This window comes from Budorcas taxicolor, chromosome 1 (assembly GCF_023091745.1).
Source record: "Budorcas taxicolor isolate Tak-1 chromosome 1, Takin1.1, whole genome shotgun sequence".
Classification (NCBI taxonomy): domain Eukaryota; kingdom Metazoa; phylum Chordata; class Mammalia; order Artiodactyla; family Bovidae; genus Budorcas; species Budorcas taxicolor.
The window spans coordinates 55,268,591-55,294,805 of NC_068910.1; the positions used below are offsets into that span (position 1 = coordinate 55,268,591).

At 42.3% G+C, this 26,215-nt stretch overlaps 1 protein-coding gene and 1 non-coding gene across 2 annotated transcripts in view; both read left to right on the forward strand.

Moving 5' to 3' along the window:
- The window catches only part of GADL1 (glutamate decarboxylase like 1), a 190,970-nt gene that overhangs the window by 106,221 nt on the left and 58,534 nt on the right, over positions 1–26,215 (forward strand). The window contains 2 exon segments of the mRNA XM_052636588.1: positions 4,048–4,099; positions 14,988–15,077. Coding sequence (XP_052492548.1) covers positions 4,048–4,099; positions 14,988–15,077 — 142 coding nt within the window.
- On the forward strand, positions 10,719–10,821 carry LOC128058188 (U6 spliceosomal RNA). The gene has a single exon (XR_008200413.1). It is a non-coding gene; the product is annotated as a U6 spliceosomal RNA (small nuclear RNA).

The window sequence follows — 26,215 nt, forward strand, 5'->3', positions numbered from 1 at the left end:
AATGCAAACCAATACATTAGTCCTCTCTTGGAGGTTCAAAGTGTTAGCTCATTGAAGTCTCTGAAAGGCTTGTAATATAGGTACAATTCTAACTTCACTTTAGCCAGTAGGCAGACATTGTTGAGTGTTCATCCAAATACCATTGGAAAAAAAATCTCAGAAACTCAGGGAGGCTCCATTGCATCAGAAGAAATTTCCCAGGAGGAGATGAGACCAGAAGACTCACTTGGTCCAGAGCACTCCAGGGAGACTCCAGGAGGCTGGTGAATTGAGAAGGGGACTGGAAAAGCTATACCATTCCTTTTTCCCTGCCAACAGAGCCTCCATTCTGTATAGACAGCAGTATTCCAGCTGGGAACTTTGATCTAAGTCTACCCTCTTTGCCAATCATGACTTTAGGGATGGATATATGACTCAGATTCAGTCAATAAGAGACAGGAAGAATTCTGTGAAGCCTTCTGGGGAAAATATTCTTACCTAAATAGAACGAAACTAAGAGAAAACACTTTCTAACCTCTTCCCTTCCTTCCTGGGACACTGTCATATGTGGATGTGATGGGCAGAGCTGTGGCTGCCGTCTTGTGAACGGGAGAGAATTCAATAACACTACAAACATGGCAGGCTGAACTAATTGAAAAAGCCTGGTTCTTGGTGACATTATTGAACCTCCCAAACAGTTCAATAAATGTTCTTATGAATTAAGCCAAGTACACGCCTACTTTCAGACAAAAATAATCTAATTGATAAGCCTAACATTGCTTAAATATATTTGAATGGATAAGTGGGAAACCTATTAGCACAGTATATCATGGAAAAATAGTTTGGGAACTCTGGTGTAAACCGTTTATTATTGTTATAATTCTTAATGCAGATCTCCTCTACCCTCAGTTCAGCTGAAGTGTTACACCAGGTTTTACAGAGTCTGAGAGTGGCTGAATGGGGACATTGACCTTGACACAAAACCCAGAGCCTCATGGTTAGCACAGAGCAGAATGTTAACGGAAATGATTCAGACGTGCTCTAGCATGCCTTTTCCCCAGGAGCAGTGCTCACCAGTTTGACAGATATTTTAAATCAAGACTATAGGCAGCATGTCATGTAGTCATAATCCACTGGGGAAGAGTTTTACCAACCTAGTTCCTTCTCCATTTTGTGCATGAGAAAGCTGAGGCTGACTCAGAGAGGCTGAGGAGTTTGCCTAGAGTCACAGAGTCAATCAGTTACACATCTAGAATCTTCTAGAGTCATTCCCCAGATTCTGTAGTCTGGGGGGTGTTCAGGGTTAGTGCAGGCCCCCTCAGGATGGAATCCTGGCATTGAGTTTGCAGATTGCCTTTACATTTGTACCTGAGAAGATAAGGAAAAAATAGGATTCACAAAGCTGGTCCTTGTATAGATAAAGCTTGTATGTGTGTTTTATTTTGCTTTGTAACTTATATCTTTTTCATTTATTAGTTTCCATTTCAAAAATTGTAAGTAACCACACCTATGAAACTTTGCAGAGATTGAACAGTCCCTTTCCCCGCATTGCATCCGGTTTTTCCCTTCCTCAGGTACATCAAGGACTTATGATTGGTCGTCCATGCTTTATTCCACGCTCATGTATACATGTGGAGAGGGATCACTTATGCTTTCTTTTTTAGAGCTTCTTAAAAAGTGGAATCACATTATCTGTATCTCTCAGTCCCCTGCTTTCATGTCTAATGCATCATGAGCATCTCTGTGGTTTAATTGAAGTGGATATAATCCATCCTCTTTAATAGCTGCATCATAGAACATGTGTTGCTATAATACATTTTATTTTACCTTTGTCAATTTCTGGATATTAATTTTGCTTCTAATTATTCTGTATGGAAGACATACACATACACATGTAATGTAGATGTGGTAACATATGTGTATGCATCTACCGTCTGTCTATCTGTCTCTATTTCTATCTCTATCTATATTGCCATCTCTGTTTGTCTATCTACCTACCTACCTATCCATCTATCCACCCAACAATCCACCCATCTCCCTACCTATCTACCTGTTTACCTAACCATCAATTCATCCATCCATCCAACCATCCATCCATCCATTCAACAATCTGTCTACTTACCTACCTACCTATCCATCCATCCATCCATCCAACGATCCCTCTACCTACCAACCTATTATCCATCCATCCATGCAATAAGCCATCTATCTACCTACCTTAGTGTTGATGAGATTTTCCCGGTAGACAAGCACCTCCTAACTGGTTTGCTGTATAAGAATATACGAGTGTTATTAATTTTGAATGGTTTGTAGCAGCTCTCTGTCACATTCACTAGCACCAAATGTTGTCGCTATTTAAATTTGTTTCCAGTGTCCTGTTGGCAACATGGTTTAGTATTGTTATTTCCGTTTGCACTTCTCTGATTACTAATGACCTTAAGCATTTTTCTGATGTTTATTGACCATCAGAATTGCTTTTATTGAAAGTTAGGCAGTGTGCTAAGGGTGTAAAAACTTTACAACTACATAACATCTGCTGAAAAATTATTCAGGGAAAGGAGTATGTGGAAAGAACATCAGATACTTTGTGAGTCTGTGTGTGTGTAGTATCACAACATTATTGCTCAATATAAAATACTCATTTTTATCCATTGAATACTGATAGGATTCTTATAGGATTTTTTAATAATTTAAAATTAAAGTTAATATAATTTTTTTATAAATTAAAGATTATTTTTATAATCTTTATGTTAAACACCAATATTTAACCTTATGCAAAAAAACTTAAATGTTTTGGAAAAAAAAGAACTGCATCCCATTAACTGATGTATTCGATACCCACATTCTGGGATGTCCTTTAGTAAATAAACATAATAATAATCATCCTCCATTTTCATAGTTTATATTCTACATAATTTTTTACATATGATTTTATTTAATATTTTTACAACATCCATTTGAGATTGGAAAATCAGCATAGTTTATTCCAGTTTTACAGGTAAGGGAATTGAGGTCCAAAGGGAAACGTTTCTTTGTTGTCCTTAAATGTTAATTGAATGTATGTAATTCAGTTACATGATCATGTTCCATGCCATGAGATTGCAGTTCCATGTCATGGTATCGTAATTCCATATGATATGGACAGGATTTTCAAAACTACTCCTCCCTCTATCCCTTCTTTCCTTCCTTCCTTCCTTTTGGCTACTATATATAAAAAATTCCTTGGCAAGTACATTTTTGTCATCATCTCTGATTGTTTCCTTATGTTTGACCTCCAAATTTGAAATTCTGTGTCAAATGTTATGAATTTCTCAAAGTTCATGATCAAATCACTAGTTTTCAAGACTAGTTGTTCAAAAGACTTATCTTTTCATATAGACAATAACAAAGCCCAGGAGGGCAGAGGCAATGTTAATTTACTCTACGTTTTCAATGTCATCATAGTCTTTTCTCCATAAAATTGCATATTTCATGCAGCTGCAGCCTTTGCTTATGGCATGATAATTCTCTTTTCCTTGATATTTGTGATAATTTCATGGGCATTCTATTAATGTCTATAATCCACTTACTTTTAGCATGATATCAGTGATCAGTCTTTGCTCCCTGTGGCCTGGCCTTGGGAAAGAGGGTGTTACACTTCCTTGATCTAAAAAGAACACACAAGCAGAACTACACACTGAAAACCCTTTCCACTATGCCAGCTAGAGAATTTAAGTACCTATGCTAAATCCCCATCTAGAATATGAATGTGAAATCCCACATGGTCAGAGATATGTATCCAGTCTACTCTGAGTGGCTTTCACTCAAAGTCTGATGCTAACACATGAGCTAGACATCATCTCATGAAAAAGATTTAGCTTTTTACTCAGGCCCAGTGGATTGCAGTAAGCTATCCACATTTAGATAGATGTATCTATCTAAATCCAATCCTGTATCTGTGTATGAACCCGTACTTATTTCCAAGCCTTGTCTCTACACTGGAAATTATATGATAGTTTCATTGTATGTCAGTCAGGTTCATGGAATGTTTAGATTGCAGTTTATAAATATTATTGTGACTCTTTTTAGGTACCTAGTAGAAGAAATCAAGAAAAGAGAAGGATTCAAGCTACTGATGGAAGTAAGTGATTACAGAGTTGTACTTGTGGTTTTGTCCGTCAACAGTGATGAAGGTGGTAATTTTCTAATCTGTTATATTCCATTGGTTTTTGTGTTGCAGACTTAAAAGCAAGTCATTAGCTTAATTCATAGAGTCCATTATGTTAATTTATTCTGAGTATTTTTCCTTTGTTGGACTCACAGAGAACACTTGCCTTTGAGTATTGAAAATTAAAGTGCTCGATAATAATTACCAAAGATAATATGGAATAAATTATGACCTCTATCTTGATATATTAAGTTGCATAATGATTGTACTGAAAATACTGAACTGTGTTATAGTGGGGCCTGTAGGTGAAAAATCAGTTAAAGTGAATGTACAATAGGGCAGATAGTTTTTTCTTTTTATAGAATGAGAGCTTATTAGCTTTGGAACAATGGGAAAATAAATCATTCTGTTGTTGGATTGTTTGTTATAAATAAGAAACAAAGTGGTTACAAAGAGAATATTGGTTTTTTTTTTCCCCTAAAATATTAATGTATGGCTAAAATGATAAAATATTATTGAAATCTGATTTTAAGAAATACGAAATGTGAGGTTCAGTTAGACCTTCTTATAGTGTATACTTTGGAGCAACTTTTAAGATAATGTAAAAATCACCTAGAGGCGATAGCCTAGGAATCTATCCTATGTATAAGCAATTTGGCTATATTTTGGTATTTATTCATTCAGCAAGATTTATTGAGCAATTGCTGTGGGGTGGGGATGCAAGACAGGGAAGCTCCCTGCTCTTATGGTGCTTACATTCAAAGGGAAAGTAACAGGCAATTAAGCAAGCAGATTGTTAAATGAGGAACACCAGGGTCGGGGAAGTCTTAAGGAAACAGCAAAACAGACACTGAGGAAACAATAAAAGAGATACATGAGCGATAATAAATAATTATGGATAGCTAATTGGACAGTTCCAGATGTGGGAATAGAGTGATAGATAAACAAACATGCTGAAATGGCGGTGGGGGTGGGGGTGGCCTGTTTGTTTTGGGTGCAGGGAGGGCCCCCGGGGGCTTTCTTGGTGCTGAGACCTGCTGTGCCTGGGTGAGAAGCACGCCATGCAGAGGTTCAAGGGAAAGGCGTTCCAGGTGGAATCCGCAAGGCATGAAACTGAAGAAGTTCTGCCCCCTTGAGGAGCCAAAGGAAGGTGCATCGAGCGAGGTTAGGGTATAGCAGGTGCTGGTGTGGAGAGGTGGGCAGAGACTGAGTCTGCTGGCGCCATGTAGGTGCTGGTAAAGGCCTTTGGCTTTTGCAATACCCCCTTGAAGTGTAATAACCCTTGAAGAAATTTTAAGCAGAAGGGAGTCTGATTTCCATTTGAAAGACGGTGCTGGATGTCACCAGAAAGAGGGTGGTGATAGTCAGGGGAGGACAAGAAAAGAATAAGCGAGACAAGTTGGGAGACCAGTGCAGTAACTCCAGTGGGGTGTGAGGAGGGCCCTCAGACAACTTTGCGAGACACTCTCTGGAGACTCCTGGCCGTGGATTTCCTCACTGTCTGCAAGGGGACATCAGATCAGAAGGTTCTAAGAATTCAAACCCCTTGAAAACTAGAGATAGAAAGGGACTTGCAAAAATAGCAGAAGAATCCACATTTAAATGACTTTCTAATAACACTAGAAAGAAGCTAGAAGACGTTTAGAATGTGGAGCATTCCACAGGACAGCTGACTTGGTTTCAGCAGGTCAGTGGCATGAAGAAAAATAAAGGAGAAAGTAATGATGATCATTTTCAGAATCAAAGACACCTAAGAGACAGGACAACCAAAGGCAACAGGTAGACACTGGAATCCTATTTTAAAGGAGTCAATTATAAATAGTAAATTTTGAAACAGTTGGGGAATTTCTCATATGAACTGGGAGGAATTATCAGTAATTGTGTTAGACATGGCAATGGCATTGTATCAAGGGAAGAAAATGTCTGTATTTTCTGGAGATACATACGTATCATGTAAGGATGAAGCAACAACTGTATGACTGGCTTGAGTCTGAGTCTGAACCACATTTTTAATTTTCTTGAGTTTGAGTTACCATCTTGCATTTTCTTGAGATTGAATTACTTCTTTATTTTCTCAAGTTTGAAGTGCCTTCTTTATTTCTCTGGTTGTAGGAGCTAAAAGGTTTATGGAAAGTGCTGTACGCTTCAGAATTGCATGGCCTTTTGATAGAGCTGAGAGGAAAAGTGATGAGAAAAATTATGAACTGATTTAAAAGTTGTGTATATATTCTTCCTAAAGGCTTAGAGTTTGAGGGAGGAACCTCTTGCCATCAGCTTTAGGGAAATGCAAGCATTCACATCCTTGTAATGAAAGTTAAGGTGGATTGTAATCATTAGGCAGCCTCCTGCCCTGGTTATTTCATCTTTGGGAGCCAGGTGGCCCCAAAGCAGGAAAGACGGTTTCTTCAGTGGTCCTCCAGAGTTCCTACTTACAAGGGATTCTGTATGTACCTCTTTTCTCTGTATCCATTTAGAGAAATAAAGTAAGTTGAGACCATGACTGTCACATACAAGAGTCAAGTTGATTAGCCTCTTTTTGTTTAAAAAAAAAAAAAACCCTTCCTTGGGTTGATTAAATATAAGTTGAAGGCATACTTAAGAGAAGAGGTACCACAGGTTTGATGGGAACCCAGGTCTATAAAATGCAAGACTGTCAATTTACGAAAAACCAAAGTCTGTCATGCCTTATATATTTTTCCCTGTGAGAGTGTTAAGTGGAACATTAAAAACTGTAAATGAACACCACCAAACAGCATATCCAGTACTTGAATATCTTTTCCTAAAAAGAATAAAAATAATATATATGTTCTTGAAGATGATGGAAACGTATCATTTCAAATGAATTCTGCATTATTCATAGGCCCCTGAAAATTCTATTTTTCTATGTTGGACCTAAGATCTAATAGATGGTTTCCTAGAGGTATATACTATCATTCACATATTTTATTTTGATCTCTTGGGAGAGTCCTAATTATTCAACTTTTTGTTTTTCTCTTCCTGAGTTCTGCCTTAGAAAGAGTTATTCAGGTTTTATCGACTTTCCGAATTACAGAGGCTCTTCAAGGACATCTAGCCAACTGCCTGCTCACTGCAGGAAACCTCTCTTGATAGTTCTTGTAACAGGAAGTCAACTTCTGCCTGAACACTTCCTATGTAAGAGAATTCACAGTTTATTCCTCTTCCAGGGAGCTCTAATTATTTGTATTCTAATAGTTACTGCATCCTACTCTTAGGATTCAATATGTATCAAGCAGATTGCAACTTACAGTTTTTTAAACATAGTTTTTACGGTTATATTAGATCACAACAGTGTTATAAATGCTAAATCCAATGCGCATTCTTTAATCTCCTTGTTGGATTTCTGCAGCGTTTTGCACCATTATCCACTTAACCGCTCTTGAAATTTGCTCCTGTTTTGGCTTCTTTAGGTTGCTCTCCTAGTTTTTCTCCTTTCCATATGACTTTTTCTTTTCCGGCTCTATAAGAAAACCCGGTTTTCTTCATCTGGGCGCCACTTCAGTGTTCTGCAGTCTTCTGTCTTGGTCCTGTCTTGTGTCTATATACTCTACCTGAAATGTTTTATCCGTATCTAGAGCTTTGCCATCAATCATCTCAATTATGTCTCCACCCTTGATTTGTCTCCTGAACGCTAGTCCTTTGTACGTCCTGAAATTTTCAATTAGACTCTCTCAGAAGCCTCAAATTCATCATTTCTAAACCTGAGGTGTAGCCATTTTCTTTATCAACAGTTGGATAAATTCATTTTCCAGATGAATTTTTGGAATTCTTTTCCAGTAGAGCTATGAGCCAGTTTCTCTTTTATTAGAACTCGAATCCATCTTTATTTGAGAAGGAAATGGCAACCCACTCCAGTATTCTTGCCTAGAGAATCTCAGGGATGGGGGCGCCCGGTGGGCTGCCATCTATGGGGTCGCACAGAGTTGAACACAACTGAAGCGACTCAGCAGCAGCAGCAATCCATCTTTAAAAAGTCTTGATACTGCCTTCGCTGTTTCCCTTCCCCATTCCTCCAGCTGCCACCTTAGTTCAGGCTCCCCCAGGTCGGCACTGTCTCCCGACCCATCCCCGGCTTCCAGTCTCAGACCTTTCAGCCCATCTCCACACTGCAGCCACCATGAGGGCTCTCTAATAAAATGAAATCTGTGCCCTGGACTGAAACTCTGCAGTTGCTTCTGGGAGGAAGCCCCTCTGCCCAGCATGGCTGATGAGGAAGCCCTTCACAAAGGACGCCTGTCTCTGTCTCCAACGTCACCCTTCCTCAGCGCACACTGACCCCTGCTCATCCCAAGCGCTTGTCATCACCCTGGTACACTGGCCTCTACATGTGACCTTCTTTGCTTTGTCAGGAACGTTCCTTGGGTTATGAGGAAGTGCTTTTAAAGTACTCATCCCACTGCAGTTTGATCACCTGTATCTTTAATAGCTTGATTACTATTGTCGGAGTTCCTAGAGATAAGCATTAATAGTAAGTCACTTTTTTCAACATTTTATATCTGGAACATAGAAAAATTTTGAGTTCTATTCTGTTTCTTATTAAATTGAACATGTAAGTTGCCCTTCTTCTGACATGCTATGATTTTTTCATGGTCCCCTTCTAATATATAGGCAGAAACTAGCACAACGATGTGTCTCACGTAGTAGAGATTTTAATGGTGCTGTTCATCCACTTGAAGAGGATGAATTTTCCTACCAGTATAGTTCCAGATAATAGTTGTTACATAGGAGAGTGCCTTCTGTGTGCCATATGTGATGGTAAATATTGGAAATAATCCCTTTACTCGTCAAGCCAACTCTGTGGGGTAGACAGTGCAATCTCCATCTTATAGATTAGGAAGCTGAAGCTTAGAGAGCTTGGACAGATAGCTGTCCAAGCAAAGATCTGGTGAAGTTGGGGTTCACACTGCATCCATGTGACTCCAAAACCCAGGCTCTTCGTGCTACCAAGTGCTGTCTGTGGAATTTTTCAGTAGTGTAATTGGTTACTTAAAATTTGTGAGCTTGAAGTCAAATAAAATCCGTCATGACCCCCTTGTCCACTGTGTATTTGCATGACTGATCATTTTGGCCTATGTGCTAGACTCTACAGTTATACTTATTAAAAAGCAGAGTGCTGGCTTTTATTGGTATTGTGGCGGTGGTGACTTAATGGTATTGCAGAAAGGGAGAATAGTTTCTTTTGACAAAACTCAGTTTTAGAGAATGCGAGCCGCTACAGCTTGCTGACCATTGACCTTTTTTCCCCAAGAGTCTCATGTTATTTGCTCAATAATCCTTGCTGGAATTGACATTAAAGCACGGGCTTTATTTCTTGGAATACAGCTCCTTTCTTTCTCTGTGAAAATCAGGGTAGAATGAACCCATCTTTTCTTTTGTGACACTTCTGTATGTCTTCATGAATTTTTTAAAAAGATGATGACACCTTCACTGCTACAGACTCTTTGTGCCATTCTATCACCTGCCTGGTCTGGACACTTGGATTCCTTCTTATGCCTTCTCAGTGTTACAGTGTTAGACAATATGGGCTACATGTGGTCCTAAGACACCCAAGAGGTCAGGCTTTCGTGTATGTAGGCAATTAAGTGGCATGTGAATAATTCTACTCTGATAACACAGTTTAGTGCTTTGAAGGCATTTGAAGAAACTCTATACAAAATAAAAGCTACATAGGCAGAGACAGGAAAATTCAATATGAACACTCTTTGTGAATACTCAAGGTTTATTGTTTATTTTTTTAAAAAACTTGTTTTTTTTTTCAAGTTTTAATAATTTGAGGAATGATTTATCATAAAGGTATTCCACCAAGTGGCATATCAAATTTCCTCCAATGAAATGAGATGTCAAAAAGGCTTCACCAGTTTTCAAATGTCATAGCACTGAAGCCACACCATTCTCAAAGAGGCTGGGCAAAGGGACCCCAGGTTTGTCACTTCTGAAATATCTAGACTGCAACTGACTGAAGGAAGAAAGTTTAAAATGTGATTCAAAAGGCTTAAGTCCCAAATTATAAAATATTGAGCAGATGTGATAGCAGATAGAAATGATTGCAAAATGATTCACAATATTGCCATGCAAATAAAAGAGAATGGCTAATTTAATGATGTGTTAGTCACTCAGTCATGTCTATGACCCCAGGGATTTGTAGCCCTCCAGGCTCCCCTTTCCATGGAACTCTCCAGGCAAGAATACTAGAGTGGGTTGCTGTTCCTTCTCCAGGGGATCTTCCTGACCCAGGGATTGAACCCAGGTCTCCTGCATTCCAGGCAGATTCTTTACCATCTAAGCCACCAGGGAATCAGGTGGAAGCTACTGCAAAATGGTCCATAATGTCGCCCTGCAAATGAAAGGGAAGGGCTAATTTAATGATGGATTAGTGTCTAACAAGAAGACAAAAACTGCACAATAATTTGAAGTGGGAACATGCAATGTAAAGAATTATAGTGCTTGGGTTAAACTCTGCAGTCCCGATGCAGGGGCCTGCGCTGGATCCCTGGTCTGGGAACTAGATCAGAACCCACATGCCATAACTAAGACCCAGTGTAGCCAAGTTAAAAAAAAAAAAAAATTATCATGCTTGCTTTAACAGCACATATATTAAAACTGGAGTGATACAGAAAAGATTAGTGTGGTCCCAGTACAAGGATGATATGTAGATTTGTGAAGAGTTCCATAAAAAAAGAATTATTAACAGGGGATTGGAGTCATGGGAGATGCCTCATAAGAGAGAAAAAGACCTTTGAAAGTACAGAAATAGCAGATGATGTGGAGAACAGCCATCACTTCTAGAATTGAGACGGAGCATCAGACAAGAGGCCGCCCTCACCCAGACTTGAGATCCAGACTTGGTTGGAAGGGTGTGTGTGACTCACAGGATGGCAGGCACATCCCCCAAGGTGTCAGGCTGGTGGGGTCTCTAGGAATCCACCAGCTGGAGTGCTGGAGAGCAGCACGCTGATTTCAGGGCACTGCTCAATCTTGGATTCACTCAGGCCATCCAGGGCAAGTTGGCCTAGCTGGCGGCCTTCCTGATGAGATCCCTGGAGGAGAGTGTGCAAGGGAAAACCGTTATGGGCGCCTACCCGTGACCAGGCCGTGGTGAAGCCAGCCCAGGCTGCAGTGCTGGGGGATGCTGTTGGGGACACTTGGTTCTGGTCACCAAAACTGCTGGCGAGAGCCCCACCCACTGCAGGAGCCCCGTGAGATGAGCCAGGAGACCGGGAGGAGGCTGCTCCTCCTTCTCCGTGTCCCTCCAGCACCCTCTGCTGATAAACTCTCTGATGGGACCAGACGGCAAGGAGACATATTTATAGTGTCCACCTCCATTATTGCAGGACATAGAGAGAGGGTGGATTTGGAGCTGAGAGGCAATAAATTGGCAACTGACATAAATGGTATCTGGAAAAAAATCCTTCGTTTACATGAAGACACCAATTCCTAGAATCCAGTGACAGATAATAACTCCATTTTTTTCTACTTTCTAATCAACCTTAGTGACTTTATTTATTCAACAACAGATTTGTTCACATTAGATGATTAAGTAATTCGAAGGTCAGGACATTCTAGTCTAGAAAAACCAAATTAATCATAAATTAGAAAACCAAGTATAAATTGTGTAGATTTGTAAAGACTGTTATAGTCTCATGAATAATGTTTGTGGAAATTGACTAGAATTACAGAGTGCTCCATTTTGAACTACTCTCTGTTTTGAAGACTTGTAGCTCCTTCTTTTTTTTTCTTTTTTTAAATCTTTTGACTTTTTTTTGATCAAATTCAATAAACCCGTTACTGACTTCAAAGGTGAAAGGATGATCAGATCAAGAGCTTATCTTGTTGAGCTGGGAATGTTTCTGGGCTATCACTTGTAATTTAAAATCCACTAAAATCCAAACTCTGTAGTACCAGTTTTGATTTTAGGAGATGAGATGATAGCCGTTTCCTCTCTCTCTGAAATACTTTGAAACTTTATGCTGACACTGGTTATTACCTACAAACTGTGCTTGTGGTGGGAAAATGGAAGTCATTTCTGAAACTATCAGCACGAAGAATGCGATGAGGAAGGTGCCAGGTGGGCGGGCATGACCCATGGTCTTTTCTGAGCACAGCTTGGTGTGTCTGAGTTGTCAGCCCCCAAGGTAATGTCTGTTATCACCTGGTCATTGAGTACAAGTCTGTGATTGCCCCTAGCAGGCCCTGTGTTTATGTCTCTGTGAAAACAGCTGCCCGAAGCCTATTGTGAGACCTTATTCCATGTTTAACCAAAGTATGTCTAATGGAAAACCAGATTACTGGAGAAAATAACTGGGCCACTTTAGCCCAGAAGTTCTCAAACCTAGATGATGTGCAGCTCGCTTAAGATCACCTGAAATGCTTCTTCTTAAAAGTTAATTTATTAACTAATTTACTTATTTGGCTGCATCAGGTCTCAGGGGAGGCACGTGGGCTCTTCCGTTGTGGTGCGTGGGCCCAGCAGTTGCAGCTCTCGGGCTGAGTTGCTCTAAGGCATGGAGGAACGCTCTGACCATGGATCAAACCCATGCTTCCTGCACTGGAAAGTGGACTCTTAACCATGGAACCACCAGGGAAGTCCCCTGAAATGCTTCTGAAAATGCCAGTACTTCAGCCTTTTCTGTGATGGACTGAATTGCACTCTGGGGGTTCTGAGCCCAGGGGCTTAGTGTACACTGCGAACAAGGTCTCTAGTAGACTTAACACCCTTCCCGATACTGATACTCGAGAGTCAGGAGTCGAGGTGATGTTCTTTTTTTTTTTTTTCTTCTTCTTCTGATGCTATATTGATCAGGGTCATAGCAAGGCTGGTTAAGTGAAGCCCAAGTATGTCATATTTTATCAACTCACAGGTAATCGGTGATTTTGCATTCGTCAAGTAGAGCAGGTAATAGAAGACAACTTTGGCTACCTTAAGTAGAGAAGAAGTTGTTAGAAGATGTGTGAGATAACTTAATAATCAGTTTTCAGTTCAGTTCAGTCACTCAGTCATGTCTGACTCTTTGCGACCCCATGAACTACAGCACGCCAGGCCTCCTTGTCCATCACCAACTCCCGGAGTTTACCCAAACTCATGTTCATTGAGTCGGTGATACCATCCAACTATCTCATCCTCTGTCGTCCACTTCTCCTCCTGCCCTCAATCTTTCCCAGCATCAGGGTCTTTTCAAATGAGTCAGCTCTTCACATCAGGTGGCCAAAGTATTGGAGTTTCAGCTTCAGCATCAGTCCTTCCAATGAACACCCAGGACTGATGTCTTTTAGGATGGACTGGTTGGATCTCCTTGCAGTCCAAGGGACTCTCAAGAGTCCTCTCCAACACCACAGTTCAAAACCGTCAATTCTTCAGTGCTCAGCTTTCTTCACAGTCCAACTCTCACATCCATACATGACTACTGGAAAAACCATAGCCTTGACTAGATAAACCTTTGTTGACAAAGTAATGTCTCTGCTTTTGAATATGCTATCTAGGTTGGTCATAACTTTCCTTCCAAGGAGTAAGCATCTTTTCATTTCATGGCTGCAATCACTATCTGCAGTGATTTTGGGGCCCCCAAAAATAAAGTCAGTCACTGTTTCCACTGTCTCCCCATCTATTTGCCATGAAGTGATGGGACTGGATGCCGTGATCTTCATTTTTTGAATGTTGAGCTTTAAGCCAACTTTTTTACTCTGCTCTTTCACTTTCATCAAGAGGCTCATTAGTTCGTCTTCACTTTCTGCCATAAGGGTGGTGTCATCTGCATACGTGAGGTTATTGATATTTCTCCTGGCAATCTTGATTCCAGCTTGTGCTTCCTCCAGCCCAGTATTTCTTATGATATACTCTGCAAAGCTAAATAAGCAGGGTGACAATATACAGCCTTGACATACTCCTTTTCTTATTTGAAACCAGTCTGTTGTTCCATGTCCAGTTCTAACTGTGGCTTCCTGACCTGCATACGGGTTTCTCAAGAGGCAGGTCAGGTGGTCTGGTATTCCCATCTCTCTCAGAATTTTCCACAGTTTATTGTGATCCACAGAGTCAAAGGCTTTGACATCGTGAATAAAGCAGAAGTAGATGTTTTTCTGGAACTCTCTTACTTTTTCCATGATCCAGCCGATGTTGGCAATTTGATCTCTGGTTCCTCTGCCTTTTCTAAAACCAGCTTGAACATCTGGAAGTTCGTGGTTCACGTATTGCTGAAGCCTGGCTTGGAGAATTTTGAGTATTACTTTACTAGTGTGTGAGATGAGTGCAATTGTGCGGTAGTTTGAGCATTCTTTGGCATTGCCTTTCTTTGGGATTGGAATGAAAACTGACCTTTTCCAGTCCTGTGGCCGCTACTGAGTTTTCCAAACTTGCTGGCATATTGAGTGCAGCACTTTCACAGCATCATCTTTTAGGATTTGAAATAGCTCAACTGGAATTCCATCACCTCCACTAGCTTTGTTCATAGTGATGCTTTCTAAGGCCCACTTGACTTTGCATTCCAGGATGTCTGGCTCTAGGTGAGTGATCACACCAGAGGGACAAATGAGGGCACCTCTGGGTGTTTGCTTGTCAGACGCTATAACAAATGATTAGTTAGATCTGCATTGGGTCAGCTTCTAACTTAATTGTGTTTATTCTTGATCTTGTGCTCATCCTGTATCCAGAGGAAATAGCACTCTCTGGGTACGCCAATGGAGAAGAAAATTTCCCAGTAAGTACTGAAAGTAAGGCAGGATGGATGTCTAATCTATCAGATTCTGATATTACCAACGTTAGACACATATGATGACTCAGAGAAGCTAGCTTAGAGTTGAACAGCATTCTAAGATTAATTAACAGCTTTCAAACTTTCTTCCTCTTCAGCCTGAATATGCCAATATTTGCTTTTGGTACATTCCACCAAGCCTCAGACAGATGGAAGAAGGACCTGAATTCTGGGCAAAACTTCATTTGGTGAGTAATAAGCACATTACATCTTTCCTTCCAATGAAGCAGATCCGATGCCTGTTGTCTATTGAGCCTGTAAATAATCCCAGACTGGCAAGATCTTCTTGAAGTTCTGGAGAGGTGGTTCTTAGTATATTAAAAGCTAAGCACACGCCGAACAGTTGTAAGCACTGTTTACATTTGACCAGCCAACACACTTGACACACACACACACACAAATTCAAAATAATTGTGCTGTTTGCAAAGTGGCTGTAGAATTTATACGAAGTTCTAATTCTCGGTGCGCTTCAGAGCATGTGATCTGGCAATGGCTAATGTCACGTGATGAAATGCTTCTTTCTTCATCTCCACTGGTGCTTGTCTGTGACTGTTTGAATCACCTCGCTAGAAAGTAACCTTAACGTCTAAATCTGCTCCCCTTGGTGAATGTGAGCCTTTCTGTTCTTTCTGTCAACAAAGACCCTGCATCTTTTGCCCAAGGGACTAATGTGATAAAAAAGAAAGAGATGCCAGCAATGAATGTCAGCTCACCATCGAACTGAATATGCTGCAGGGAACCTTCACACACAGCTTGGGAGGGCTGGCCATCCAGAGTGAGGAGAGGCCTCGGGCGCTGGGGACCTCTTGTGTCCCTCCTGCCCCTCCCCCAGCATGGCCCTGCCAGGGAGCATCCTCCTCCTAACCCACGTTCCCAAGAACTCTGAAGTCTCCCAAGTCGACCTTCTGTGACCCCACCTCCCTGCTGCATGGACGGAGTGCAGATTGAATTGAATGAGCATCCCCTGAGCACTCTGTGCCCATCAAGTAAAGGGCAAGTTCTTGGGTCCCGTCATGTCAGGAGCCCTGTATCCCTGTATCCCCTGCCTGCTCCCTCTCCAGCACAGTGAGCTAGCTATATGGGCCTGGCAGTAACAGCTACTATATACAAACCCCTCTCTGCGCTCAGTGGGGAAATAAATGATAGTTTTAACAGCTTCGATAGACGGTATCCCTTCTCCTTGCCCTCTAGAAGAAAAGGGAGAACTTTCCAATCAGGTGCTCTCTATGCCCGGCCCAGGAGATACACACGTAAGGGACTTGGTCCCCATCCTGGGAATCTCGAATTCTAGGAGACAGGCAAGTAAAGAGATCATCACAAAGGGACTCATAGGTGCCTAGAGGGAGAGAAACCCTATAAAGGCAGAGAGAAAGGATATCACCCTAGTGTGTGTGTCAGAAGATCGGAGTCTTGAATAGTAAGTAGCTGCCTGACAGGCGGGTTGCAGGAAGAATCACAGTGTGCTGGCCCAGAGGCTCGAGAGAGGCAGGCGTGGTGGAAGACCAACAGAGTGGGGTGGGGGACGGTGCGGAGGGTAGGATGAGTGGCGGGCGCAGATGGAGGCCCGTCTCCCACAGCGAGGTGCTTGGAATTTGTGCTTAGTTGGATGGAGGTGGGATGATCATGACCTTTAAGCCATAGCCACCTGGGTCCTTACCTGCAGCATCTTCTTTTGCCTTGGGTCACTTTCTGTTTATTCGTGGCTCATTTATTCTCCTGCAAGGTAGCACAGCACATACCCAGTATATAAATACTCTACCGCTCCTTGAACCTGCGATCAGCTTGCAGAGATAGGGAGAGATGGACAGAGTTACCTGTGCCTTTGCCTAGACAAGCCCTCCATGGGCCATTTCAGGCAGGATCTGGCTTGCCTTTCATGTCATACAGTGCAAATGAGAAAGTACTAAAAAACACATTTTAGACGGTAAGTGACTCAAAAAGAAACAAGAGCTTAATGGTGTGAGAATTTAATCATGATGTTTCCAGGGACATTGTTGGCTTTGATGGAATGCATCAGACATTGTTTGGCGATGTGGGGGATAATTGCTAACAGCTGAGAAAAATATGGTGGCCATTCTGTCTTTCTGATTGTTAAGAAAAGCACATGAGAAGGTGATGTTCATCTTTTATGGACCATTGCACGGACATGGATCAGGACAACCAAATAGTCCCTTTTATGTTTGGGGATACTGTGCCCTCACTCTTCCTTTGTTTAAAGAAGTGTTTACATGATCTAATCTCAGAAAATTTGAAATCAAGATGGGTATATAAGTTAAAATCAGATAAGTCAGCACATAATACAGTTTTAATCTTAACTGGAAATTGAATATGAATCGGGGCCGTCTCTTCTCCCTACAGTTTTGGCCAGCATTTGTGCTTTCATGATTAACATCCGTGAATCTCCATCCTTTCATTTTGGGAACGCTTTTCTGCTGGTTAGAACCTTGGGGCCCTGGCTCAGTCTGGTATCATCTGATTTTAATTGTTCTGGTTTCTTCTGATTCATAAACACATATGTTGCAGGTGAATCATCGTGGGTGCCCAGTCTAAGTTCCCTTTTAGCCTCTCTCTTGGTGTAGAAGCGTGTGCGTGGATTCGGCAAGGCAGGGAGGCATATGTATCTATTGATGATCTATGCGATTTCATGCTTACTGTAGTATGAGAATGCAAGCGTGTGATTTATAACCTAGAGCGTACTTAAAGCACACTTGAAATTTGTTTCGGGGTTTATCTTGGTTGGAGAATCACAAACAAATAAATAAGCCGAATAAGGCTTTGCCCGCCTGCCTCAGACTCGTGTCAGATGGAGCTGTCAGGGTTCGGAATCAATGGTGTGAGAAGGCTTCCCTCTGGCAGGAGGAGGGGAGGAAGACTGTTTGGTAATGAATCTGGAGTTTGAGTATGTCGGTGTGTAAGAGTGTGTGTTTCTGTGTGCGCTCACGTGCACACCTGAGACTTGTTGAGAACACAGTCATTCTCCTGCTGCTGTGGCAGCCCCTCCCGGACCCTGCGCATCCACTGGGTTCCAGACTCCTTTTTAAGTTGCCCTCCGTTAGAGCTATTATTTATTTTTTTTTCCGACATTGCGGCCTTCTAGGTCTTCATCAGTTCCCCAAGCAGATTGTTCCTGCATCTTTTCTGGTCTCTGTCTCCTGTTTGTTTTTTCTTCTCTCCACACAGTCATACCTGCTGCCCTGTTTTACCTCCTCCCTTTCCTCCTGAAGGCCTCTGAATGCTTTCCTTGTTCTTCTAGTCACAGCTTTCCACCCGATCGACCACCAACTACTGTTTATAATAAATTCTGTTGATGTTCTCTTTATTCTCTGAAGATGAAACCAATAGAAAATAAGGCCTACCTACATGGAATTTTGTAAAAGGTAGCAGAAGGTGTTACTGGTCATATGAAGGAATAATAATCTTTAAAGATATGTATTTTATTACCTAAACATTTGGCACAACAAGATTAGAAGACATGAGGAAGTGATAAGATCCTCATATATCCTCTTAGAATCACCATGAACATGACTCTTAAAAGTTGTTGCTGATACAAATAATAGGAATGGGGTGATGATATTAAAGACATAATTTTCTTTTTTCTCTTTTTTTTAATTTTTACTTTTTGGCTGTGCTGTGCGGCATGTGGGATCTTAGTTTCCTGATCAGGGATTGAACCCATGCCTGCTGCACTGGAAGCAGAGTCTCAGCCACTGGGCCACTGGGGAAAGCCCCATAATTTTCAAAACAAGACACACAACTCCTGGTAAAGCATTGAAGAAAATATTTCCCCTTGATTTACATGATAGTAGAAAACTTAGTATTTTTTTAAAACGAGCATAGAATAGTTTGCATTTGCTTGTGAAACAGGTTCTGGTAACTATAATCAGGCTCCTGGGCTCCTGCATTTCCAGCAGGACGTTTGAAAGTCCTGCAGGATGTGGGGCAGCTTTTTCTGGCTCAGGACTGCTCTGCACAGGGCAGAGCAGCTGGCATCTGGGTGCCCAAGCTACTGAATACCAGTAGCAACCCCCAAACATCAAGAAAACCAAAAGCATCTGCCTGACTTTCCAGAATATTCCCTGGAGGTGTAGTACTGTTCCCCTGAGAATGACTGATCCACAGGGTACAATCTAGTCCATTTTGCTTGGCCTCCAAAGGTCTGGCATTAAAATAGCAAGACATTTTTAAAAACTTCAATATTCAGCTATAGGGAATTGGTTCAAATATAGTATGCAATTTATATGCAAATTTGTAGTGTATAGATTATTAAAATTTTGTTCCAGAATAACATATTCATAATTTGTTATTAACCGGAAAGATAAGTTATAGAACAGTCATTATAGCATGATGCGGGAGAAGGCAATGGCGCCCCACTCCAGTACCCTTGCCTGAAAAATCCATGGATGGAGGAGCCTGGTGGGCTGCAGTCCATGGGGTCGCTAAGAGTCGGACACGAGTGAGCAACTTCACTTTCACGCATTGGAGAAGGAAATGGCAACCACTCCACTGTTCTTGCCTGGAGAATCCCAGAAACAGGGGGCCTGGCAGGCTGCAGTCCATGGGGTCGCTAAGAGTCGGACACGACTGAGCGACTTCGCTTTCACTTTTCACTTTCATGCATTGGAGAAGGAAATGGCAACCCACTCCAGTATTCTTGCCTGGAGAGTCCCAGGGACGGGGGAGCCTGGTGGGCTGCCATCTATGGGGTCGCACAGAGTCAGACACGACTGAAGCAACTTAGCAGCAGCAGCAGCAGCAGCGTGATGTGAATTTTGAAAAATTACTGTTTGTGTGTGTGTGCTCAATCAGTCGTGTCTCACTCTTTGCAACGCCCATGCAGTGTAGCCCGCCAGGCTCCTCAATCCATGGAGTTTTCCAGGTGAGAATACTTGAATGGGTTGACATTTCTTCCTCCAGGGGATCTTCCTGACCCAGGAACCAAACTTGCGTCTCCTGCTTTGGCAGGTGGATTCTTTGCCACTAGTGCCACCTGGAAAGCCCATAGTTTGTATAGACATAGATACTCATGTGCATATGAAATATTGTTTATGTGGGTAGGGAAGCGGCAGACGATAGACACCAAACTACTTTAGACAGAGTTACAGGTGATTTTCCCTTTCTTTTCTATTCCTCTGTGATACCTTAATTTCTTTAATATATATTGCTTTTGTGAAGGTGATAGGAATGACAGCAATAATAATAGCAAACCAAAGTATAGACCCAATGAAGGCAGAGAGGTTCTTGAGTGTTTATCCGGACAAAGGCTATCCAAGTTTTGACCACAATCTTGTAACAGTTAGAAAAAAAATTTTTAATTGAGTCTTTACCCCAATATGTGTTAGTTGTTTTTAAATCATCTATATGTATTAATTTTTTAAAATTTCCCTTTATTTATTTGGCCACATCAGGTCTCAGTTGCGGCACTCGAGATCTTCTGGCGCGTGGGCTCTCTAGTTGTGGAATGCAGGCTTAATTAGTCTGCAGCATGTGACATCTTAGTTCCCGACCAGGGATCAGACCCACATCCCCTGCATTGCAAGGTGGGCCACCAGGAAAGTCCCCTGCATGTATTCATTTTAAAAATGGTATGTACATTTAAATAATACACAAAATAAGTATTGGGCTTCCCTAGTGGCTCAGCTGCTAAAGAATCCACCTGCAATGTGGGAGACCAGGGTTCGATCCCTGGGTTGGGAAGATCCCCTGGAGAAGGGAAAGGCTACCCACTCCAGTATTCTGGCCTGGAAAATTCCATGAACTGTATAGTCTGTGGGGTCCCAAAGAGTCAGACACAACTGAGTGACTTTCACAATTGTCACAGAGCAAATAAGTGTTTTTAGGAATGGACTTAAAATGTTTAATTACTCAGAGATGCTCTAATCTTGTCTTCTTATACCAAAGGGACTGTCTTGTTTGGAGGCCATGACTATGCCATAGTCAATCAATTAGTTTGCAAACATTTGCGTTCCCTGCCCACTTCTCTTTTTCTTCCTCTCATCTCCTTGCTGAAACACCCACTATCTGCACTGATTTCAGGTTCAGAGACAGTGCCCCTGGGTCCAGAGCGAGAGCTTCAGCAGGCTGCCCAGGGCTTCTAAAGGCTGCCTGCTCTGTGGTCAAGAACACATCACTCCCTAAGGCGACTTTCTTTCTTCTCACTCGGTGACTGGGTGGGAGGGGCAGGGGAGCTGGGGAGAGGGAACAGAGAGAAAGCTGAAGCCATAAGGCCTGGGGAATGTAACTGAAGCTTGGTCAGCTTGTTTTATTTCATCATCACTCAGTGTTCCGATGCAGAAGGCTTCCTCCTCGGTCGCCGTCTCTTCAACAGCTCTGCGTTCCACCACCACAATTCACATTCTTAAAGGTAATCAATAAAGTGTGTTTTGTAATCAGGCATGGTCATTTCAACATTTTTTTTTCGTTCACAGACCTGCAGATTTGTGACTAATGTTGGACATTTATAACAGGCTCCTTTCTCCTCAACAGTCAGTCAGGTCAGTGGCTCAGTCGTGTCCTACTCCTTGCGACCCCATGAACCGCAGCACGCCAGGCCTCCCCATCCATCACCAACCCCCGGAGTTCACCCAAACTCATGTCCATTGAGTTGGTGATGCCATCCAACTATCTCATCCTCTGTCATCCCCTTCTCCTGCCCTCAATCTTTACCAGCACCAGGGTCTTTTCAAATGAGTCAGCTCTTCGCATCAGGTGGCTAAAGTATTGAAGTTTCACCTTCAACATCAGTCCTTCCAATGAACACCCAGGACTGATCTCCTTTAGGATGGATTGGCTGTATCTCCTTGCTGTCCAAGGGACTTTCAAGAGTCTTCTCCAACACCACAGTTTAAAAGCACCAGTTCTTCGGTGCTCAGCTTTCTTTATAGTCCAACTCTCACATCCATACATGACTACTGGAAAAACCATAGCCTTGACTAGACAGAACTTTGTTGACAAAGTAATGTCTCTGCTTTTTAATATGCTGTCTAGGTTGGTTATAACTTTCCTTCCAAGGAGTAACATCTTTCCATTTCATGGCTGCAATCACCATCTACCGTGATTTTGGAGCCCAGAGAAATAAAGTCAGCCACTGTTTCTACTGTTTCCCCATCTATTTGCCATGAAGTGATGGGACTGGATGCCATGATCTTAGTTTTCTGAATGTTGAGCTTTAAGCCAACTTTCTCACTCTCCTCTTTCATCAAGAGGCTCTTTAGTTCGTCTTCACTTTCTGCCATAAGGGTGGTGTTATCTGCATATCTGAGGTTATTGATATTTCTCCCTGGAATCAGGATTGCTGACTGCAGCATTTCTCATGATGTACTCTGCATATAAGTTAAATAAGCAAGGTGACAATATACAGCCTTGACATACTCCTTTTCCTATTTGGAACCAGTGTGTTGTTCCATGTCCAGTTCTAACTGTTGCTTCCTGACCTGCATACAGGTTTCCCAAGAGGCAGGTCAGGTGGTCTGGTATTCCCGTTTCTTTCAGAATTTTCCACAGTTTATTGTGATCCATACAGTCAAAGGCTTTGGCATAGTCAAGAAAGCAGAAATAGATGTTTTTCTGGAACTCTCTTGCTTTTTCCATGATCCAGCGGATGTTGGCAATTTAATTTCTGGTTGAAGACTAAATCATTTAGAACCTGCTTAATGGCTTTGTTGTTTTATTGCTTATTTGGTGGTATAGCTTGATACGGCACTCTGGATATCTTTGGAGGGAATCTCCTGTTCTCCCTGGTGGGTTTCCGATGAACAGCATTTGAGACGTGAACACCGGGGAGGGTCGTGTGCTTCCAAGGATGCCCACTCCCGGGTCTGCGGCAGGGAGGGCCTCAGTGCCCTGGCTGTGCTTCACTCACTTCCTCTGTGGGTGTGCATTCACACGAGTGCGTATGAGTCCGTACACGTTTTTAAGTCTTCTGTGTATTTTGGGGACTTGATTTTGATTTTCTTTTCCTCATCATCTGTGACATTGGCTTATCAATAACTCATTTTTTGACTGTGAACTAAAAACCCTTAAAAACCCCATGCTTTTCTTTAAAAGCATGACAGTGTTTGTTTTTTTTCCAAACATGAGATTCTTTTTTAACCCTGTGATACAAAAATTATAACATCTTTAAAAATCCTGTTTGCTAGTGGATATCCTTCATTTTAAAGCCAAACTTTAAAAATCATATTTAAGAATATTCTAATATAGAAGGAAGAAGGAAATAGCAACCCACTCCAGTATTCTTGCCTGGAGAATCTCAGGGACAGAGGAGCCTGGTGGGCTGCCATCTATGGGGTCGCACAGAGTTGGACGCGACTGAAGCGAATTAGCAGCAGCAGCTAATATAGAAGTGTCTTGAAAAGAAAGTGAAAGTCGCTCAGTCGTGTCTGACTCTTCACGACCCCATGGACTATATAGTCCATGGAATTCTCCAGGCCAGAATACTGGAGTGGGTAGCCTTTCCCTTCTCCAGGGGATCTTCCCAACCCAGGGATCAAACCCAGGTCTCCCATATTGCAGGTGGATTCTCTACCAGCTAAACCACCAGGGAAGCCCAAGAATACTGGAGTGGGTAGCCTATCCCTTCTCCAGCAGATCTTCCCGACCCAGGAATCGAACCAGGGTCTCCTGCATTACAGGCGGCTTCTTTACCAGCTGAGCCATGAGGGAAGCCCAAAATATTTCCAAGTGTAACTTGAGATGGCGTCCTCCTGATGATGGCTGGGATGTCAATTTTGAAAATACTCTATTATGTCTTGCCTGCGTGCCTGCTTAGTTGCTCAATCATGTCTGAGTATTTGCGACCCTTTGAACTATAGACCAACGGGCCCCTCTGTCCGTGGAATTTTCCAGGCAAGAACACTGGAGCAGGATGCCATTTCCTCCTCCAGGGGATTTTTCCTGACCCAGGGATTGAATTTACGTCTCCCCCGTGTCTCCTGCATTGGGAGTTGGGTTCACATGCTGAGCCATCGGGGACAGATACTATATCCTCTTTCCCCAAACTATTAAGACCAGAGATAAAATGCTCTTCTCTTAGGTATTCTCTCAGGGAAAGATGTTATTTTGTACAATCTGCCAGATACTCTGTTAGTTGTAAGCAGTTTCTTTTGGGTCAGCAGGGGTCAAGGGGCCTCTTAGTCCCTTGCATGCAGCCTCTTCAGAGTCAGCCCGGGAGGCTGGCTGCCCCTTCTGCAGAAGGAGGTGGGTGCTTCGTCGGGCCGCTTTGATGCCTATCTCTTTTCCCTGTGTTTCCTCATGGTCTTTCGAAGTAGCTCTCCTTTGTTGGGTCAGTACAGTTTCAAGCAGTTAAAGGTTCACACGGCTGCATGTTGGGGATGTGTGTATAAAGGGGAGGTTCACACGAATGGTCCTTTGTGTTCAGTAACACTTTTCAACATGTAGGATACATTTGTCAAATTGGTGTTGTTAATTTATTTCATATATTGCTTTCTGGTCTTTAAGCATTATTTTCAGACATATAGGGAAGAGTTTCCCCAGATTGTTACTTGAACCACACCCCCCCAAGAAAGCCAAACAAGTCTAGATGTTCTCAATAAAAAATTATTATTTTCCTTCCTTTATTTTTGTCTGCTAAGTTTAACAGTCTCTCACATTTCTGTTAGACTTTTCTAACTGTGCAAGAAGTTCTGAGCTTTTAATGATCTGTTGCAAATTTAAGTTCAGAAAAATGAAGCCGGTGTCCCTAAAGGCTAGGGCTGAGCCCGTGGACCCGAGGTCAGGACAGGGCTGTGTCTGAGAGAAGAATGTCCGTGGGTATGTCCTCTGGCAGCTCACTCACTGCAGCACACACTTGTCCCCGTGTGACTGGCTGATCCATCAGGATAGCAGTGACGGGAAATGAGGCCAGAGAACAGAGCCGCAGCCGCATTTCCCAAATTCCTGTTCGTGCCTCAGGTTTGGTCTTCGGCACACAGTCATACATACTATCTGTGTGAAGCTGGGAGGATGACTGGCCTGGTCTGTAACATCTGCAGATGAAACAAGTCGGTCACTTAAACACAGCAGTTTCTTTACTCTGCTCAGATCTTCAGGCTTGTCTGAAATAATCCTGAATCTCCAGATCCATCACGCTGAGCCCTGAAGAACTGAAGACGCTGTTAGTTTCATGGAACGCTTACCGCTGTGTCCTGAGTATAACGTCATTTAGTCCACTCAGTCAGGAGTTGCAAACCTAAAACCTGTAGCGGTGAGCCAGCAGCACACAGGAAGGAAGCAGACGGGGATGGTACCGCAGGGAGTGGTGAGGGCTGTGGCCAGCTGGCGGGGAGCGCTGGTTCCAGGCGCCGGGAGCAGCCTCCGCTCAGTCCCTAGGGATGGCTGCCATGGGGATGCAGACCTGGCTTTCCAGGCCCCCTTATTTTTTTTAAGAGAGTCTAGATTTATAGAAACTTATATAAACTGGCCTTTGCTTTTTTTTAATTTTTATTGTTACTTTATTTTACTTTATAATACTGTATTGTTTTTGCCATACATTGACATGAATCCACCACGGGTGTACATGAGTTCCCAATCCTGAACCCCCCTCCCACCTCCCACGCCGTATCATCTCTCTGGATCATCCCCATGCACCAGCCCCAAGCATCCTGTATCCTGTATCGAACATAGACTGGCGGTTCATTTCTTACATGATAGTATACATGTTTCAATGCCATTCTCCCAAATCATCCCACCCTCTCCCTCTCCCTCAGAGTCCAAAAGTCCATTCTATACATCTGTGACTCTTTTGCTGTCTCGCATACAGGGTCATCATTACCATCTTTCTAAATTCCATATATATGTGTTAGTATACTGTATTGGTGTTTTTCTTTCTGGCTTACTTCATTCTGTATAATTGGCTCCAGTTTCATCCATCTCATTAGAACCGATTCAAATGTATTCTTTATAATGGCTGAGTAATACTCCATCGTGTATATGTACCACAGCTTACTTATCCATTCATCTGCTGATGGACATCTAGGTTATTTCCATGTCCTGGCTATTATAAACAGTGCTGCGATGAACACTGGGGTACATGTGTCTTTTTCAATTCTGGCTTCCTCGCTGTGTATGCCCAGCAGTGGGATTGCTGGGTCATAAGGCATAGGCAAAACAGTCTCTGACATAAATCACAGCAGGATCCTCTATGACCCACCTCCCAGAATACTGGAAATAAAAGCAAAAATAAACAAATGGGATCTAATTAAAATTAAAAGCTTCTGCACAACAAAGGAAACTATAAGCAAGGTGAAAAGACAGCCTTCTGAACGGGAGAAAATAATAGCAAATGAAGCAACTGACAAACAACTAATCTCAAAAATATACAAGCAACTTATGC